This window comes from Daphnia pulex, chromosome 4, assembly GCF_021134715.1.
Source record: "Daphnia pulex isolate KAP4 chromosome 4, ASM2113471v1".
Taxonomy (NCBI): domain Eukaryota; kingdom Metazoa; phylum Arthropoda; class Branchiopoda; order Diplostraca; family Daphniidae; genus Daphnia; species Daphnia pulex.
The window spans coordinates 6,173,887-6,194,617 of record NC_060020.1 but is presented as its reverse complement, the minus strand read 5'-3'; the positions used below and the strand labels follow the sequence as shown (position 1 = coordinate 6,194,617).

The 20,731-nt window shown below is 38.3% G+C and overlaps 1 protein-coding gene, 3 long non-coding RNA genes and 1 pseudogene across 5 annotated transcripts; 3 read left to right on the top strand and 2 right to left on the bottom strand.

The window, feature by feature from the left end:
* Nucleotides 1–260: 260 nt before the first annotated feature.
* LOC124192811 lies at nt 261–8,751 on the bottom strand. 2 transcript variants are annotated; one of them, XR_006873852.1, is made up of 6 exons: nt 8,588–8,751; nt 8,407–8,484; nt 5,877–6,111; nt 3,414–3,579; nt 745–3,288; nt 261–575 (listed from the first exon to the last, which is right to left on the bottom strand). It is a non-coding gene; the product is annotated as an uncharacterized LOC124192811 (long non-coding RNA). The 2 variants fall into 2 exon arrangements; XR_006873851.1 differs by having other exon boundaries at nt 261–3,288.
* Nucleotides 8,016–8,963, top strand: LOC124192809. The gene is made up of 2 exons (XM_046586301.1): nt 8,016–8,675; nt 8,745–8,963. Exons 1-2 carry the CDS (start codon nt 8,268–8,270, stop codon nt 8,817–8,819), a joined length of 483 nt encoding a protein of 160 aa, XP_046442257.1. The 5' UTR covers nt 8,016–8,267; the 3' UTR covers nt 8,820–8,963.
* Nucleotides 8,964–12,609: 3,646 nt separating this feature from the next.
* On the top strand, nt 12,610–13,393 carry LOC124192538 (annotated as a pseudogene).
* Nucleotides 13,394–16,617: 3,224 nt separating this feature from the next.
* On the bottom strand, nt 16,618–18,050 carry LOC124192808. The gene is made up of 5 exons (XR_006873850.1): nt 17,943–18,050; nt 17,529–17,757; nt 17,290–17,438; nt 17,062–17,202; nt 16,618–16,947 (listed from the first exon to the last, which is right to left on the bottom strand). It is a non-coding gene; the product is annotated as an uncharacterized LOC124192808 (long non-coding RNA).
* A 225-nt stretch (nt 18,051–18,275) lies between these two features.
* On the top strand, nt 18,276–19,606 carry LOC124192807. Its single transcript, XR_006873849.1, has 4 exons — nt 18,276–18,427; nt 18,501–18,596; nt 18,666–18,753; nt 18,818–19,606. It is a non-coding gene; the product is annotated as an uncharacterized LOC124192807 (long non-coding RNA).
* The last annotated feature ends 1,125 nt before the right edge of the window (nt 19,607–20,731 follow it).

Genomic DNA, 20,731 nt, shown 5'->3' with positions numbered 1-20,731 from the left:
CCCCCGAAAAAAGACGACACAAAAACCACGTGGGGTTATTTCAAAACCCCCTCGAGCACTTATTGCGTGGGGGGGCCGCCCTGTTGCGTTCGCCTGATGGACGGTGACAGCTCGTATCGTTATCGCATAACACGTAAGACTACTCTATACCGTTTACGTTACTAAGTAGTAGGAGACACTTTTATATATTTATTTTTTTTTTCCTTTTTTTAAAGAAAAAGGGTGGGAAAAAGTCATGGGACGACATTTTCATTTTAAAGAAAATTTTTAAATTCAATCGACTGGAAATATCCAGCCGGAGAAATCCTTTTTCTGTTATGAGGTCAAGGTGTGTCCAGTACCGTAATGATCATCATCGTCATTGTGAGCCTTCATGTTCCAATCATCAAGAAATATATAGAGTTAATAACTGGTTAGAGGGTCTACACGGTTCTAACTGGATGAAGAGATTACATTTAACGATAGACATACAATAATCCCCCCTGTGCTGGGAAGAGACGGTGTGCATCACGAGACGATTTTCACGACGGGGTTTATTTGTTCCAGCGGTCGGCGTTCCTTTCGCTCCGGGAATCCTGTGAAAGAACGGGACCACACAAACAAAACAACAAATCGGTTCGTGTTTTACTTCCAGAAAGGAATTTACAAGAGTATGAAATGACGATGAGATAAGACAACAGCAACAACCAAAAATCAAAAGGGATGATGAATGAGGATGGCCTATTAGTCGAGCGTCGATGTCACCTTCTATAGTTGGAAATTCCCGTTACATGTTCCAGATTTTTACAGTTGGACGACGGATCGAGTTCACCGTTTATGTTGACAGGGGATAAGAAGAAAAAAACGTTACGAGTGTCAATCAAAAGTTGAGCTCCTTTTTACGTGACATATTATAGTAGCGCGTCGTTTTTCTCTGTTTGAAATCCCCCTTTTTATGATAGATTTCATTTCCCGGATGCAATCGGAATCCTCGGCTGGATCAGATTCCTAGTAAATAACAACACACACATAAAAATATATATATATATCTCCGAAAAGCCAGCAGCAGCAGCAGCAGTCCATAAAGAGAAAAGTTATCCATACAAGTTTTTGACCGCGCCGCGTTTTATATTTTTCCAGCGGAACATGTACACAATAGGCCGGGCCGCCCCTCCTCCGAATGAACGTTGGGTGAGAACCTTTTTTTCCCGTCTTCTTCTAGTATTTCATTTTCTTCTTTATTTTATTTTATTCCAGATTTTTTCCCCATGTTGTTGTGATGCTTCCCCCCTCGGCTTTTATTGTGCCCGCCATCGGAAAAATCAATAATTCCGATACAAATATATTTATAATGTATATCATCATATACGCCGCGACGCTGCTTTATTCTATTCGCTATAGGCAGCAGCGTCGACGTCGATCGTGTTGGTCGACGAATGTTTTTTTCCCTTTTCCCATTTCCCAGGAGGGGTCCGATGTGAAGTTATTCAATAGCGCCTGCGCCCATTTCAATAGAAAAATATCTATGGCCTACATATATATATAGAGGTACACCCTATGCACTTTTTCCTTTAGCTGTGACTTTACTGTGTGATGGCCATTCAATCGCGCAATCACAAAACATAAAAGATGTATAAATGGCGTCGGCAGTAGAGAGGCCGGACAATGTTCTACCGCAGCGTCCAAATGATTTGAAAAAAAAACTTTTTTGGGTTGGATTATATTCAATCGATGGGAAAATCATTTCCCCCCTCTTCTTCGTGTAAATAAATCTCTCTGTCTGGTCGACGTGAAACTATACATGGGCGCGCCTGTCGCAGCTTTTTCCAACCGCAAAAACCGGAATTTCAGAGTTTTCCCCTAGAAATAGTATATGTTATAGTCAACCGTGCAAGTTCCACCATATGGGTTCGTGACGGTCCATCACCGTCGCCAAAAAACCCCTCCCCTAATTTTGGGCCGACTTGAAATGACAAATTTCCTTAAACGATAATATATTTCAAGTTTAAACCACAAAATTAAAAAAACTTCGTGGGGTTCTTCCGTCTGGTCGAACTCGAATCGTACGTACTAAATTCGACGGTAACATATGCGCTGGAGAATTTCAATTGCTAATATTCATTCTTTAGATAGCTCTCCCATCTTCTCGTGTGCACGCTTTGATTGAGATGCGCTATATCATCGTATAATGCACATAACGAGGCTTTTGATTAGTTCAATGAGCGACTTGAAAGAACTTGAAAGCTTCTCTCTTCATGTGTGAAGCTGCACTTTAACAAGACTCTACTGCTACCCCTTTTCAATTTTTTTATTCAAACTGCTATAGTACCACCTAGTTATCTACGGTCTACTTTCCACGAGTCTATACACACACACCTATTGAATTTAATAATAAAAAAAAAACTATAGGGAGATTGTGCTCTATATACATTAAAAGGGGTGAATAAATAATAATGGCAAGAAGAATAATAAGAAAATGGGAATAAATGCTTCCGCATTGTTATAATATGCAAGAGACTCTAGAGATAGACGCAACACAATTTATTTTTGGGGTTGAAAAAATAAATCGACTGGTGAAAATTTGTAAGAGGAACGAAGGAAAAAAAAGGCTGATGTGAAACAATTCCGAAATTGTGTATAGGAACTTGCGCGATAAAATGGTGGAAATAAATAAATAAAAAAAAAAAAACTCTTTACATAATCGGATCTATCGGGCTGAAAAGTCTCTTGAAAAACTAGGAGGGAGGGAGGGGTGATGGCCAGGTGGTTATATTTACTACGACGACGACGACGTCGTAGTAGTAGTAGTAGTACTACCCACTTTATTTGGAACTGCTGCAATGCTCCCCATTTCCTATTTATACACACACACACACATCCAAACGCGACACATACGCGTACATGCACGGGATTTTTTTTTGTGTATGTGTATGAAAATTCCCCCCTCCTTTCTATAATATAAGAGGGGGTTGGTGGGGGTATTGAGCATTACAGCAGCTGCCACAGCTCCTCCTGCTGCTCCTGTGTGTGTACAATAATGTCTGCATGCTGGGGGGATAGAGTAGAGACACCGGGACCGGGCAGGCAGGGTCCATCATCAAAAGACTTTCTCCCTTATACTATATATTATTACATTTAGAAAGAAAAAGGAGCTTCGATATACTTGATCCGAGTCTGCTCTTTCTTGTACTTCTTCTTAGGCTGTTTTTTTTTGTGTGTTGGCCCTCAATGGGTCGCGCGGGTTGTAGCTGGTTCCATATTGAATTATGTCCTCATACGGGTCTGTGAAAAGGACATTTTGTCGCAGGACTAAAAACAGACGACACACAAAAATAAAGAGGAAGATCTGGTTATAGTAGGAGAGGGTTGAATTTATATAACAGCAGCAGTTCCATTATTATTATTATTATTATATAAGAGATAAAATATTTTACCCAAGTTTTTCGAAACAGCTGAAACTTCCAAGGGGGGTAAGATTATTGATGCTTGGCTAACTGGAAAAAGAAACGGACACCATGGAGCAGCAAGACGTCGTCGTCGTTGGTCCTCGCCACGAGACGTATCCCATCTAAAATTACGTCACTCCCCGAACTAGACTCTCTAACAGACAGACACAACGAAGGATTAGATGGATGAGTTGAGACAACTACACAATCTGGACTACAGCATGTACCTATAGTCCTAAAAAATAATAAAATGATAAACCTGATACCTGTTATTCTGCTCCGATTTCTTAGCCTATATAAAGTAACCTGACTTGCCTATAATGTGCATTTAAAATAAAAAAATTTAAGTCCCTCCCCCCTCCTTTTACACGGGTGGATGACTCGGGCGCACGGTACCATTTTGATTTTTTAAAACGAGGTAATAGACTCTGGAAATTCCATTTTTATCCAGGAATTTTCTAGAAAATTTAATTTAAAGTCGTGAAAATAGTTCCCATGGCTATTAAAAAACCTCCTATATCGATAGGATATTATCCAGCCTATGTTACCTGATCTAGATAATAACATGTGTAGTATATACGTAAACTATACTATTACAATTTTTTCGATCGGGAAAATCTATATGATGACGCCTCCTCCACGGCCTATATTCAGCCCCCCTTTGAGACTCTGAATGGAGTAAAAAGTGAAATAGATAAAGCAAAAGAGTGATGATCATTATTACAGGAGACCTAAAAGCCACACACATAGGAGGGTACATTGCACAATAGGAGGTGGAATGGGGGGTAAAAAGGGGTTCAAGAGGTTCTCTATTCTCTTCACCCTTTTCTTTCTTCTATTTTCACCTATGTGGTTCACATGGCGAAACACAAGGCTCTTCTCTCGCAACTCGTTTATCAACGCTGCCGACTATGTTGTGTGTGTGTAGTATACGTGGGTCGGGAGGTCAATTTCCGTTCCCACCATTCCATCATAGTGAAAGTCCTTTTGACTACTACTACTAAACTACTACGTGATGTCATTTCCATTCAATTGACGAATCATCCCGTGAGAAGGGGTTCTTCACGTCACTCCAATGAAATGCCACCGCACGACAAAAATTGTTCGCCATTCATCCACTTTATACGTGCACGACGCTGTTGAGGTAAATGGCGTGTTTTGGGGGGGATAACGATACGCTCCATCAAAGAAAATAGTTATCTCTTTTTTTAAAGCTGACAAGTGGCTTTTTCTTTTTGTTGTGTGGACAAAACTATTATTCCAATTGTTTCACTGACAGGAAGTTCCTAGTTGGGTAAAAAAAACGGGGGGTCAGGATCTTTCCGGATGTGCTTCTCCCTTTTGCTCCAGACTCTTCCGGATTTCATTTCCTTCGCTTAACAAGAGGTCTCCTTGTATGTCTTTCAAGACGATCTCATTTCGGCGTGCGACAAAAGGCGCGGTAACAGCAGAGTCTCATTATCCATTTGAAATATTCATTATTCCGATCAAGACTGATTACAATTGCATCAGAATTAAAATTTAGAAAAAAAATTGTCAATATAAGGGGATGACGCAAAACTCCCAGGGCCATTGTAAGTTTGTTTGTCAAATGGAAAGTGAATGACAGGCACAAATAAATTTCCAAACGATCGACTCCGCGATTCCCCCCCCAGCCAGCTCTAGTATACTTATCAATATTCACTCACCTGATTAGCGCCCGGTGCTCTATAGGACTAACACAAAAAATATGCCTGGAAAAATAGAAGGAGCGAAAAATACTACCCTGGGCACAAAAACTTACATAATCAACCCCTACCCTTCTTCGTTGTCTATTGGAACCCCCCAGAGTTTATACATGCAACCCCTCTTACTGTACCGAAAGGAGCCCACCAACAATATAAAAAAAAAATCCTTCTCAGCCCAGCAGCTCTGAAAATAGAAGAAGAAGAGTCTTATAAATAATAGACTTAAAAAAAAATAAGGAAGGGGAGGTCCCATAGTGAGAGAGAGGGGGTCCAGCTCTCTGCTGTTTGACACAACACAATGCGACGTCTAAAAAATTGTGAAACTGCAAGAGCAAAAAAAAATATATAACGCGGTGAGTATAGTAGAATTGCTCCACATCATTTCTCCTTCCCCCCCTATAGTCCATTTTCTATCTATAACATGGCCCCATGTTTCCCATTACACACAGGAGAAAGAACATCATCCAGCCCTTGTGTGTACGTCCCCGTCTTTAAATAAGAAAAAATAAAAGGTTACGGCAAAACCTATCCAGCACATTTCCCATGGTTTAAAAAAAAGGACCCTATATAGGAGAGACCAACTTGTGTTGCGTTTGATACCGGCTGCCCCGCCGAGCTGCTGACACAAACACCAGGGCCAAAACTTGTGACTACGTCACGGGCTGCAGCTCCTTGAATCAAAAACTATTATGCCCTCCTCGTCTATATCTAAACACTTAATTACCTCATATTCTTCTCCTGAGCGCATAATTTATGCGCCGCAAATGTTTCACAAGAAGAGCGATGGGACGAAAATATCATTCACGACACTTTTCGTCAGATAAGAAATTCTATTTTTCTTCAAATTTCAGGTCGCCGCTCGGCAATCATTTGGGCTCCTATTTCCTTGTCGTAAGTGTTTTCCCTTCTTGTCACTGATGAGCCTGTCCAGATGTCAAGACGCAGCGGAATTTCTTCTCCTAAAGAAATCAAGAAAAAAGGAGCATCAGGTATACTTATATCTTTGACGGAAGAAAAACAAGCTATTGTTATAGTTACACACACATCAATAAATATCAAATAAATATATTAGACTAAAAGAGAGAGAGAGACTTTGGCACGACAATTTATATCTGCTGGAAAAGCGGCGGCGGCGGCGGTGTCTCCGCCCGAGTTTCGCCAGGAGGAGCAACATCAGGGGTCTAGGCAATGGGACGGCGACGATGAAAACCTTCTTGGAGAGATTTCTCAGGTAAAAAAGAAGACGACTGGGCACACACACACACTGGCCGATGGAATTCTCTTTTCCTCAAGAGATCAGAAGCTGAGATGAGGAGGGGGCCAACACATGCAGACGGGAATCTTCTTGTAGCGAAAAATAAGGTTCTCCTCTTTTGTTGTGTCTGTGTTTCTTATAGATGGAAGGACGAGAAAAGAACCTACAAGGGAAAGAACACACGAGATGAGAGTCTCTTGCGTCCCGAAGAAGAAGAAGAAGAAGAAGAAGAAAGATATCTTGTGTGTTAGAATGCCAACGAGGAATGCCTGGCCATGTCTTGTCGATATATATTCCCCATTGTATAGTGTGTGTGTATGTTATCTGCTGATGCTATTTTGCTTTTAATTCCTGTGAATCTATATCTTGATGTGAGAGAGTCTTGACGAGGTCCGGCTCCTTTTTAAAATTTTTTGTTCTTCCTCTCTAAAGGATCCCACGTGTTCTTGGTTTATTACAAACTCGAGCTGACAAAAAAAAAGAAGAAATTCCATTCACATGGTTGGATTGACCAGCAGCTGTATTCCAGCGAGATTTTCCTCTTCATCTGGCGCACAATTTGCAACTTAAAAAGTCTGAGATGAAGATGCTGAGCTAAAAGGGGGGATTGGCGAGCAAATTAGGCGAGCTACTTGATCTTTTTTTCCAACTTTCAGAGTGGGCAATGGCTCTTTCGCTTCATTTCCTAGCTAATTGCCAAGTCAATAAGTAAAGTCTAAAAGTCAGCTTAGAATCCACATGACTAAAACACAAGTGAGTGACATTTTCAGAGGAGAAAGAAAACCCCCCAGCCAATGTAAATGAAAGCAGTCAGCAGCAGCAGGTCACCTATTGTTCTCTGTGAATCAGATTCGGGTCTGATTATATTTCTGGGCCTTTTTCTGACCATAGGCCATTCTTCAGCAGTCAGTCGCATATTTTCGATTGAGAGATTTCCGACTGGAAAAACTGATGATTTCAACCTTTCGATGAAAAATTTCACTTAAAAAAGACAAAAAAAAGAGCCCCCCACTCGCCCCAGAAAAAAAGAGGCCTAAACGAGAAAATGGAATTGATGTTTTTGAAATAAGAAGAAGAAGGAAAGAGAGAGAAAAAAAAGGGGGAAACCATCTGTGGAGCGCGCTCCCAACGTGGGCGGCTAAAAACGTCAGAAAATTTCTTTCTTCGGCTCCATCAGAGATTTTTTCTTCTTCTTCCAGAAAAAAAAGATGCTCCGTTTTTTCTTCTTCGTTCCCCTTTACTTTATTTTTTATCTTTTCAACTTGACGCAGATGATCTATCTATCTGTGTATAGGCTCTGTATAAAATATAGTACATTTAGAGTATTGGATAACAGAGGCCGACTGTATGGGGCCGTCGAGCGATATGGTCGAAATCATTGGGTGGGCGCGGTTGATTCGTTCCTTCTTAAACACACCAAGTAAACGAATATCGCAGGTGAAATTCGAGAGTCTGTGAGGGAAGAAAAAAATCATAAAATTTTACTTGAGCGAGCTCTCGTTCTCGGCACATTTCACGAGCGGAAAGGAGAAAAAATCACAACAAAAGGCCCGGCTCCGATGACATCCGGCAGACGAGAGACTAGGGAGAACGGCAACTCTGGCCCAACCCACACACACTCTTCATGGACATTTCTTTTGCCTTCTCTTGCATCTTTTTTTCTTAAACTGGCTTATTCAAGTTATACGTATACATACACAGATACACTCTTGCTCCTTATGTAACTTCCTCGCTTTGGCATGCAAATCAGTTTTTGCTCGCTAGCCCTCCTCTCTTAACTATATCTAGCTATTATTACGACACGTCCCAACTTTTTTTTTCTGGGAGGTGTCGCTTCCTGTGCACGAAGAGAGAAAAAAAATGAGCTTCAACAAACACTCGGTACGTCTTTTCGTTATGCAAAGAAACACCTCGCATCAAATCGCCCCAGGGATCGCCAACTATCGAAAATATGACACAAGGCTGCACCAGGGGAGATATTTGTCAACTGAGGTCTTACCTGAAGAGGAGCAATCTGGCCTGTTTGGGAAGAAACTGAACGAAAGACAGAGGGCAGCCAGAGAGAAATTCCTGGAAGCTGAAAAAGAATGGGATAGAAAGGTTAAATGGGATTCTTTGAATGAGAATGAAATTGAGATTGTTAAAGCTCACAAACGAGCAGTTCTGAATGGGCATTTTACCTATGATGACACCAAACTTGGAAAGAAGGTGACTACCAGATTGCGACACTTCCTCAGAGGTTCCTGCTGTGGGAATGGCTGTAGGCATGTATGTGATATTTCTGCTTTAATCTCACATGTACTGTTGAATAATCTTATATATTGTTTTGTTTTGTAGTGCATTTACAACCATGACAATGTTCCTGAGGAACTTAAAGGTGCCAAGACTTTTAATTCAGCATTTTGGGCATAAACCATCTGGAAGAATAGATGGGATGCCAGCCTTTAACTGCGACTTAATAGTGTATCATATTTCTGGGTGTACAGAAAGCATATTTTGAAAAATAAAAGTATGTATGCAAATGCAATGATAAATAATATACAAGTCATTTGACGATTTTGATTAATTCAAAAACATTTTGAGGTAGTCTGCTAACATTCAGTAGTCTGCTCTTCCCAAATGTCAAGATCATGGCCATCATTGCCTCATTCACTTCATTTTAGCGTTTCGTTTTTACATGAATTTGAATCCAGTGATAAACGATTTTATTGCAATGCATCTTTATTTTTTAATGGTTTTATAACTGAAATCTGTATTAAATTTTGTATTTTCATTCCTTTGATTGCAATTTCCCGCCATCTATGAAGAAAACGATAAAGCGCAATATATTTCGGCTCTTCCTTAGCAAGACCAGAGATTGGAGATGGCTTACTCCGTTGTCGATTTTGGGTAGTAATCAACACACCCGCTGGGGGGGGGGGGCTATGTCGAACAAAAGTTGCAGCGGCTATGACAAGAAGCCCCAACGGGTGTGTTGATTACTAAAACTGAAATTGATGGTCTATAAAAACATGAATAACTTAAAGAAAATCAGTCCCGCCTTCAAAAAACTAATATAAACTTGAAGTAGAAGAAACAATGAATTGAACGAGACTAAGATTGTATTTTTAGGTCGTTTAGGTTCAAAATGGGAGATTTTAAAACTTATCGTTTCCCCATAAGCGCCATGTTAAAACGCGCAAAGAAATTTTCGACGGCTCACCGATTTTTCAATAGATTTTAATTTTTTAAAATACTAAGTTACATTGAAATTAAACAAAAATTGGAACTTAACTTAATTTTGCAATTTTCTTTAATCCTGTATTTTTAAAATTAAAAAAATTTAATAAAAAGACACCATTTAGCAGAAAGTTAATTTTTAAACACATTTCTTAATATGATCCCTTTTTTTTCTTGGGCGGGTTTTACACAAAGTAAGAAAACATTGGTATAAATAAAGCTCATTAAACCATTTGTTTTGGGTAGACCCTCCCCCTTTTTGGCTTAAAATGACTGTACTATTCTTCAAGATTTGAACCAGACCGCCCATACCGCCAAGTAAAGCAAAGCTTCCGAGCTCGCCGAAAGGAGCAGCGCAGTCGAATTCGTCTTCTAGGGAGGGGGAGGGGGCAAAATGTCGACTGCTGGACTTAACACACAGTAAGCCTTGTCCTTATCTCTGAGCAGGACAGGTTTTCTGATCTCAAAAACTTCAAACGAAATTTCGCCCGAATACATTCCCAATAGACGATCAGGAGCACATGCATTACTTATTACACTTTCCAAGTGATTATCTGCAAAGTTTGATACGTGAATCTCGTTGAAAAAAGCTAAAACATAAAATGTACTAAAGTTTTTAACATGACTTAATACAAAATAACAACAGCTAGTATTTTTATTAATCTCTATCCCAATTACTTACTTAGATGACATACCTGTAACTTAAGATTTTCGGAAATCCCTGCTAGCACAAGATATCCATAGGATATCCTGCTTCACGGAGGGTAAAAGTCGGATGGGTGATCTAGTATATCCGGGTGCACTTCTTTATCTTTATAAAAAAAAAAAATTTTCTGTCCCTGTAATGTCCATTTGGTGACGTCCTCTGTCTGTCCAAGTTGGGAAATCCAAGGGACTCCGTGGATCACACATATTCGAGCGCAAGCCATGGACCTCAGAGTTTGAGTAACGGTTAAAACGGTCGTATCTCACACGTCTCAGCCATACCATTCCACCATACATTTCTCCATGTTTATCTACAAACTTCCCAGCACTAACAAGAAATGTTCGAATTTAAACACTGTTTCCAATGTCCCTAATTCATGTTGCCACATTCTTTGATCATGCAGAATACCAGAGAACTCGATGAAAGTCAAATGAAGAACATTTTGAGATGCCGTTGGATCGAGGACTAGTTGTTCCAAAAACTGACCGGTTCCAAAGAGCTCAAAAAGAAACAGTGAGCTGCAAAAAACGTCGGAATGAGTAAGCGGGCGAGTTTTCCAATTTCTGAGAGCGAATTTAAACAACTCGGATACAGCGAATTTACTTGGGAAAAGGTTATATTTCTGTTGAATGCGCTGGATGATGAGAAACGCCTGAGTTTTCATATACTTGTGACTTTTCTTAAACAGCTTTGTTGATTTGGACGTATTAAGAAATTCACTTCTGTTCTTTAATGCAAGTCTTTTCAATTCAGACTGGGGCGGGTATCTTCGGTATGCCATTGACTCGCAACTTTATTGCTTCGTCACAATGCTTCCAGTCGTGTTTTATGGCCCCAATATCCATTGAAAACAAACACGCAGCGCCGACTCCCGAACTTCAAGTTGCTGCTCTACATCAATGTCGGATGGTAAAATCAAAGTGTCTTGTGTGTCGTTGTCCTCAAGGGTAAAAACCCTACCATTTCGAAGAGATAGCTTTGAAGAACGACGTATCAGGTTTCGAAAACGCTGCTGACGACTGCTTCTTGGAACTTTTGTTAGTTTTACTATAAAAAAAATCACTTTCTTAATCTTGTGATCCGGCAGTTTTCTCCGCATCTGTTGACATGCTTATAGAGCTTAGTTGGCTAGACAAGTGTAGGGGAGACTGGAGTAAAACGGGACGGTTTTTGTTTCCCCCCTATATCTCCCAAACTAATTATTGAATTTCTTTAAAATTTTGTTTTTATGTATTCCATATTGTAAGGAACCCCCCATATTTTTTATATAATTTAATAATGAACCATTTCCCCATAAAATACCTTTAAAGTTTCCTCAGATTTGTGGGAGGGGCCTATTTTGGGGGGTAATTGAGGACACTGGGGTGGGTGATGAGGGACGTCCTCCGTTTTCGCCTTAAAATTCATCAATAAAATTGAAAAAAATTGAAAAAGTGTTCCACTGCATATACTCTTTGAGTTTATAAATGTTTCAAATTGATTATTGTGTTAATGAACCTTTTTTCTTATAAATACAAAAACCCTTATGGAGCAGTAGGACATCCTGCGTTGCTAGGTAACGAAATCGAGCCTCTTAAAAATGCTGTACGCTGATTGGTCCGTAACTGTCCCAAATTAGCCAAAAACAGCTGTCCCGATTTCCCGGTTTAGACACTTTTTTTTTAAAGTTCATACTGTCTAAACTAATCGATCTAAAATTATAATTTCTGTTTTAAACGATCAAGAAATGAATCAGCTTCATTTCCATATTAAATTTACATGCCATTAGCGTTTATTTGTTTCTTCAAACATAAAATGGCGGAGACAAAAATTTCTAAAAAAAAACCGTTTTTTTTGTTTTGTCAATAACTCATGCAGTTATTGACAAAAACCAACCAAATTTCATGCCAAATTAGATTATACAGATTTACATAACATACTAAAAATTTTTACAGTTTTATTAACATCTACTATTTTTCCCCCCACTGTCCCTTTTGACCCGGTGTCCCGTTTTACTCCAGTCTCCCCTACGTCTTCTGCGTTGTCTTCTGCAATTACTTCTAAATCGGCGCTGTTATTTTTAAGAACCTTAGACGATCGTGGTATCGGATTAGTCGTTTCATTACAAATGAACTGCACTCAGCGGGGGAATTCCTTGCTTGACACATGTCTCCTCATCTTCTTGACTGTTGCTTTCCTTTTCAGTGAGATAAGCACCTTCTTCTTGATGTAATTTTTTTCGTGTTTCTTCTTGACGATTGTTTTCATATTGTCTAATTTTTTGTCGTAAGTTTTGCTATGATAAATTTGTACTGAATTATTTTTTTTTAAAATTTATACCTTTGAAAAATGTTACCTTCTGAATTGGATCCAGTAAAAAAGTATCAAAGTATTCGATACCAATAATTGGCCTTGACATACTTCCAAGTAGTCAAGTAGGAGCAGTCAAGTCAATTTTAGTCGCAGCAGTTAAGTTTAAAGCTGCTTTCAAACAAGTCCAGGGAGAAGAGGTTCCATCCGTTGAGAAATTCACCTCACATTTCAAGCTAGATTGCCCAGCAGCGATGGAGAGGATTAAAGAAGATCGCCCAATTACAATAAGGGATGACAAGGGGAACACTAGCAAATGGTAAAATAAATTAAAGAAAATTGCTTTCGAAACAGATTATCACACCAACAAATGATTTCTTTACAGCATTGCAGATATTGTTTCGTTATTCATCACAAGTATGGATAAACTTCGCCTGGACATTCGAGCCAATGATGAACTGCCTTAGGGACCTTGCTGATACTATGGCAAGACTTAGTTTGATTCCTAATGAATTTGAAGGCAAGAAGAAGGTCAATCAGCTTTTATCCATGCAAGCGTCTGATGAGCTCAGCGAAAGTCAAGTACGACAATTACTCTTTGATCTTGAAACTTCTTACAACGCATTCAATCGTCTTCTGCATCCGTAAATGAAAATTCTTCTCGATATCGAAATTTAAATTCCCATTTTTTCGCGATTGTTTTTTAGTTAGTTTTTGTTTACCTTGAAGTAAAATTGTATTGAAAGCGATTACAAGTGAATAAGAAAATGTATATGAATGTTTTTTTTCTGTTTTAACACCAGTTTTATTGGATGTCATAATATTAGTAACGCTATTGTTTCATTGTTTTGGATTTCTGAAAGAACTACAAGTCAAAATAACGTCAATTAAAACTCGTCAACATAATTTCAATTTTAAATTTAGGAAGACTGAGTTGCGAGAAGCGGAATTCAAAAATATTTTTAAATATAGGGTCACCCGTTTTGTTCGACGCAGAACGTAGCAACCAATCGTTGATGCTGCGCTGCATGCTTGATGCTACATGTTGTAGTTGTGGATCGGAAAGGTCATTAACAAGTGGATAATATAAATTGATTGATTTTTCATATTCCATGTCATGAAATTTGCTTTCGTGTTTGTTTAGTGTACTTCCAAAAAGAAATTGCGCTTCACAAAATCCACATAAGTAAATGTCACAAATGTCTTCTTTTTCGAAGATGGTTTTTTTTTCCTTATCATATTTTACAATGTGGGCAATTGGTTTTTCAGGCGTTATTGCCTGCAATGATTCTGAATTTTCAAACACATTTTACGTTTCAATTACAAAAAAAATTGAATAAATATTATTAATAAATATGCATTCCCTTAATCTTGTGAGATTTTTTGGTCTGTTTTTTTTTAATCTTCGTTCAATTTCCCTATTCTTACGTAGGCATCAATCATTGAGCACATAGAAAGTTTGTGGGCTACATCCTTGGCTTTAACGCTTAATTTCTAAAATTAGAAATTGTAATCTATTTTTCTTTACTTGAGTTATTAGAACATACCGCTAAATCATTTCGCAGGTCAACTGACATGTTGTGTTGGTTGTATTGTAATCTGCCCATATATTCTTGAGATTTCGCAGCACAGCTAATTGGGGAAAAAAGTCGATGGATTTTATTCGTTTTAGAATAACTTCAATGTCTTCATGTGCACTTTTTATATTCTTCATGTAGTGCATGCTGTGGAGAAAAAAAGTTGTTCAGATTTCGTTCACCTTAATTTAGGCCTACTCCTTGTCGTGCCAATGTACAACACACGTATTATTTTGAAAATTAAAATATTAAAATATACCTTATTTTTTATATAGAAAGTTTTTTTCATCAAGATATTCGCTCAAACTTAATCGTAAAGGTATATCTCTTTGTGTTGAATGTGATTTTTCAATTTCTGTACTCAAAGGTATATTATTGCTTTCGTCACAAGAATTCAATTTTTTTTAACAATGGGCTTTACCTTCTCTTTTTATATAAAATTTTTCTTTTTCTGCAGTTTTGCAACAAAATCAGACTCTATCTAAGCTGTAGTCGGGACGCTACCAAAAACTACTACCGCTTATTGACCGTTCACACCCAAATCTGTTTTATGCATTTCAAATTATAATAGTAGACTTAAATGTAATAGTAGACTTAAATTATTTAGAATTACATTGTTAAATAATATTACAATGAAATATTTGTTATTCATGTTGTTCAAATTCCTACCAATTGTTCACATCCCTACTATTGGTTCACATCCCTACCGGGGGTCTGTTAGTTTGTTCGAGGGGTCTGTTTCCGTCTTCATCCACAGCGTTGATTTTCGATGCGGATTCCAGATTTTAAGATCTACAGGGTTTTGGGAAATGTCAGCTGTATCTCTTCCTTTGCTCTGACCTAATCAGGTTTGCCTTCACCGAAAGATTACACGATAAATTTGTCTAGAACTCCACCATCATGGGTGATTATGTTGACTGGGCAGGCATGAGGAACTTTGACGGTGAAGTTGGCATCGCATTGCGACACCCAAGAACGGCATAAATTGGGGTCAATTGGTGTGGTTGTTAAAGTGCGAATGCAAACACTGTTTCAAATATCCCTAATTCACGTTGCAACAGTCTTTGAGGTTGCCGAATATTGGAGATATTTTTATTAGTATTGTGGATCCCACAAATTCGAAAGCAAGTCATGGAACTCAGAGTTTGGGTAATGGATAAAATGGTCGTATCTCTCACACGTCTCAGCCATACCATTCCACCATACATTTCGCAATGTTGATCAGCAGACTTCCCATTAAATATCATTTTTTCAATGACAGTGAAGTAGTGGGCTAGAATACTGTATGTAGGGAGGTCCCATACGCGACAGTTTAGAATCTCTCTGAACGACAATATATCTAGGGGTCTTTTCCCGCGTCTTCATCCACGGCATGGGGACTCCTGCTACCCGCGACACTGGCTACCTGGGGGGTCGACACTGGCTACCCCAACACTGGCTACCCGACACTGGCTACCCATAAGGCCGACACTAGCTACCCCGACTCCGGCTACCCAACACTGGCTACCTCCAATTTGCTACCCCTGGAAAACGGTAGTTAAAAAGAATACTTCCCTGGCCTTGTGTGTTGTGGCCGGCTGATTATTGACTGTAACACACAGTCTAAGGCTTTTAGCATAGTCTGTCTATTGTGATATGCTTCTTTGATACAATATGCATTGAATCAACCAAGAATTAAATTTGTCATTTGGAATATTTTGATCTCCGGTACCTTAAAATCTATTATAGAGTGTCGACTGTTGACTGTGAACAAAAAGTCTTGGACAATTGACTGCGAACAAAAAGTTTTGGAGAATTCGCAGTCAATTTCAATCATCCAAGACTTCACAGTCAACACTCTATAATACATTTAAATGTACTGGAGATCAAAATATTCCAAACAACACATTTAATTCCAACTTACTTGGTTGATTCAAAGAAAATTGTATCAAAGAATTAAACCACAATAGGCAGACTATGCTAAAAGCCTTAAACTGTTTGTTATAGTCAATAATCAGTTAGGCACAACACACAAGGTCAGGAGAGTATTCTGTTTAACTACCGTTTTCCAGGGGTAGCAAATGGGGGTAGCCAGTGTCGTGGTAGTCAGTGTCGGCCTTATGGGTAGCCAGTGTCGGGTAGCCAGTGTTGGGGTAGCCAGTGTCGACCCCCCAGGTAGCCACCCACCTAGCAAAAGTTCGCACAGTTCGTGAACAAACAGTGAACAAAAACTCCCTGTTCATGAACAATGTACATGAACATGGAGTGTACATTTTCCTCCCTATTGCCGCCCTCAGTGCGTGAACAGTTCACGAACAAAAGTGAACAAAAGACCTTCCCAGTGCGTGGACTGGGTCTATTTTGTTCATTTTTAGGGAATAAAATCTGTACTATTATTTGCTGCTAGTCGTTGTAATTTTTTAATAAATAATACGTAAAGTGCACTTAACTTGATTATATTGTCCATTAGAACACATGACATATTAGTTAACACATGACATACAAGATAACACCAAGTCAGAATTGAACACAACAGTTGCATATTGAGTTAACAATTAAATCACTGGAGAAATTGGATCAATGGCTCTTGAATTCTCGTTGGATGATGAAGAATGTGTTCTTTTGCAATTTCCAAGGAAAAAAGAACTGGGAAAGTAAATTGCAGGTTTTCTCGACAAACTCTTCTTCCTTGTTTCATGAGTTGTTTTCAAGCCGTCAGATTCATTTTCAGCTGCACGTTGATCCATTTCTTTTGCCTGATTCCAGTAACCTAAAGTGAAATAATTGAAATGTAGTTATTTTAAAAATCAGATAAACACAAAGTGTCAGCAAAGGAATATAACATCATATCGTTAATGCAAATGTCACTCATGAGTGAACTTACCAAAGACTAAGCCTTCTGTATTGATACTCTGTCAAGGTATCTTCTGGTATTACATGATCCATGATGCTATTCATCCTTTTTTGTCCCTTCAAGTGGGACGGATACTTGAGAACATCCTAAGCAATGGCCACCTCTCTGAGACTATTGAAATCAGATAAACACACAGTGTCAGCAAAGGAATATAACATCATATCGTTAATGCAAAATGTTACTCATGAGTGAACTTACCAATGACTCTAAGCCTCCTTCCTGTATTGATACTCGGTCCAGGTATATATTCTGGTATTACATGATCCATGATGCTCTCCATTCTTTTTTGTCCCTTCAAGTGGGACGGATACTTGAGAACATCCTAAGCAATGGCCACCTCTCTGAGACTATTTTGAAATCAGATAAACACACAGTGTCAGCAATAGGAATATAACATCATATCGTTAATGCAAAATGTCACTCATGAGTGAACTTACCACAGACTCTAATCCTCCTGTATTCATACTCGGTCCAGGAATCTTCTGGTATAACATGATCCATTATGCTCTTCATCCTTTTTGGTCCCTTCAAGTTGGACGGATACTTAAGAACATTCTCATCAATGGTCCACCGCTCTGAGACTATTGCAAGTTCTGTTCTGTCTTCCACAAACAATTCTGCTAATATATACTTCCATGAAATGGCGGTTTTAGTCATTCCAAGATCCTATTTGTAAATAAAATACAGTAAGTTGTCGATTGTGAACATCTCTAATGTATAGAAGTAGCGTGGCCTTTATGATAATCAACCGGCATTTGCTTAGCAAAAGTATATACTACGATACACTTAAAATTTCTTGACTGAAAACAAAATATGTTGTAATTCATTACATAAGTAACAAGTGTTCTCACCTTTTCTGTGCGAAATATTGTGAAAAAATCAATTTTTAGATGGCATTAACGAGATCAAATCCGCCATTTGTTCAAGTCTTTCTTACTAATTCCGTACAAGCTATAGTAGACAACAACGTCGCCAGATGAAACATTTTTAATTATAAAAATTAGTTCTGCTTTTGCACCGATAATTAATGAGTTCGTTAATTTTTTTAAATTTTATATAATTTTGAAATAAGTTGTAAATGGTGATTCAAACATTGTATAAAAAATTAAGTTTTTAATTCTACGTTTCAAACATGTCAATACTGCAATTTTCTTAAATATCGATAATTGGGACTTGTCAAAATTGCAGTTGCATTTTTTAATGGCGTCCGGATCAGTTCTTTTTGACACGGCTATTATAAATTAGTGCTTGGCTTTCATTTCATTAAAAACTGCACTTATTACATTGCCCTGGACTTAATTGATTGTGAGATCTTTATTGTTGCAGTTAAAATAAGGTAAAAAAATTTAATCAGCACTTGTCATTCATGGAAATGATATTGATGAATTTTTTTTTAATATTTTGAACAGGTGTTTTTATGATTATCTAAAAAGTAAACACATCATACTTCCTATAAACTAGCCATTGAGCTTTTAGTGTTCTGTAAAAAATAAACTCATCCTCAGGTACAAACAATTGGAGACAATACCTCATAGATGTAAACCTGATTTAATACTCGTGCTGTTTGCTTTTAGATTTAGAGGTTGCGAGTCCAATTGAGGCTGGATAAGTTGGCTCTTTCAGAACATTCTGTAAACTTGCGAAAGACAAGGACTGTTGGAGGTAATAATTACAATAGTTGTCTACCGTTGTTATTCAAGGTTTTCTTTAACCTTTCATTTTTTAGTAGGCATGTCAAAATTGTTTAAGAAGAGGAAAGAAAATGTCAAACCCCGTCAACTGCGCAATCGTTTTTTGCACACCTTGACAAATGCCATTGAAGAAGAAACGAACGTGAGCTGGGGGGATGAATGTATGACAGAGAGCGGCTTTATGGGTGACGATGAAGAGGAAATATCCTATGATGACTCCAACAATGACAATGTAGAGTTTTTCTCCGTTCACCAAATAGAAAGGGATGATAGCCTTCGACAGAGCACTGTAAGCCACGAATCATTTGATGAAGGACTAGAATCTGAATATGATTTGGAAAGTGTCGTCAGTGATGAAGGTGTCCCTTTAGAAAGCTGTGATTAATCGACATACAACTCTTCGGACAGCGACTCAGACTATGCAACTGAGAAGAATGAAGTCAACGAGCAAGACTTCCATCACGCTGATATTGAAGAAATCCTTGTAGATGACAACGATGTCGATGGTGCTACTGAGTTACGAAACTTCTTGGCCACCTTCGTAACGAACAAAAATCTCTCCGGGAGTGCTGGGAATTATTTGTTGAAAGGATTAAAGGCTCTGAATCGAATTCAATTTTGTCTATCAAATATGTTGATTGTCTTTCTCCTACCTTACAACTATGGCCAGTAGCATTCATTTTGCATAAAATTTTTCTTGTACCAAATGTTTTTAATTGTGAAGAGGCTGAAGAAGAAGGAGGTGAACGTTATGTGGCTTTTCCACTTCTCATGGAAAATAAAATTGAGTGAATATCAATACATAATCAATTCATAGAAGAAAAGTTGGTGTTTTTGAGTAAATTTATCATTCAGTTTTATTAAACGTAAAAAATGTCAAAATTATTATAAAACTAGCTTGTTCGTATTTGTGCGGGATTTGTGAGCAGTAAGAAAAAGTATACATTTTGGGAGTGAACTGTGAGTGATATGTTCACTCACAAAACGAGGGAAAAAATGTGTGCGGAGATTTTTGACGTGTTCGTGTTTTGTTCACTATCTGGGAGAACTCGTGCTAGCTGGGCAGTGTCGCGGGTAGCAGGTGTCGTTTTCGCTCCCCGTGCACACTATTTCCCTAGGACGTTTCATGGATATATAAACACATCCAAATTCAGCACGCTGGTAAATGGATGCTCAGTGTACGCTTATTGTACGTAAATATGAGGGCATGTATATGAGAAATACGTCTTATCTGAACGGATGTCCACGGTATAGTTGCTATGGATTGACACTGATAGCAGTAACACGTTTATGTAATTTCCCGTAGTTAAAATGGATTATTAGAACTCATCCTTGTCGTATGGTACACTTTTGTGCATACGGTGTATATTTTTGGATATCATTGAAACACTCTTACAGTAGGGGAGACTGGAGTAAAACGGGACACCGGGTCAAAAGGGACAGTGGGGGGAAAAATAGTAGATGTTAATAAAACTGTAAAAATTTTTAGTATGTTATGTAAATCTGTATAATCTAATTTGGCATGAAATTTGGTTGGTTTTTGTCAATAACTGCATGAGTTATTGACAAAACAAAAAAAACGGTTTTTTTTTAGAAATTTTTGTCTCCGCCATTTTATGTTTGAAGAAACAAATAAACGCTAATGGCATGTAAATTTAATATGGAAATGAAGCTGATTCATTTCTTGATCGTTTAAAACAGAAATTATAATTTGAGATCGATTAGTTTAGACAGTATGAACTTTTAAAAAAAAGTGTCTAAACCGGGATATCGGGACAGCTGTTTTTGGCTAATTTGGGACAGTTACGGACCAATCAGCGTACAGCATTTTTAAGAGGCTCGATTTCGTTACCTAGCAACGCAGGATGTCCTACTGCTCCATAAGGGTTTTTGTATTTATAAGAAAAAAGGTTCATTAACACAATAATCAATTTGAAACATTTATAAAC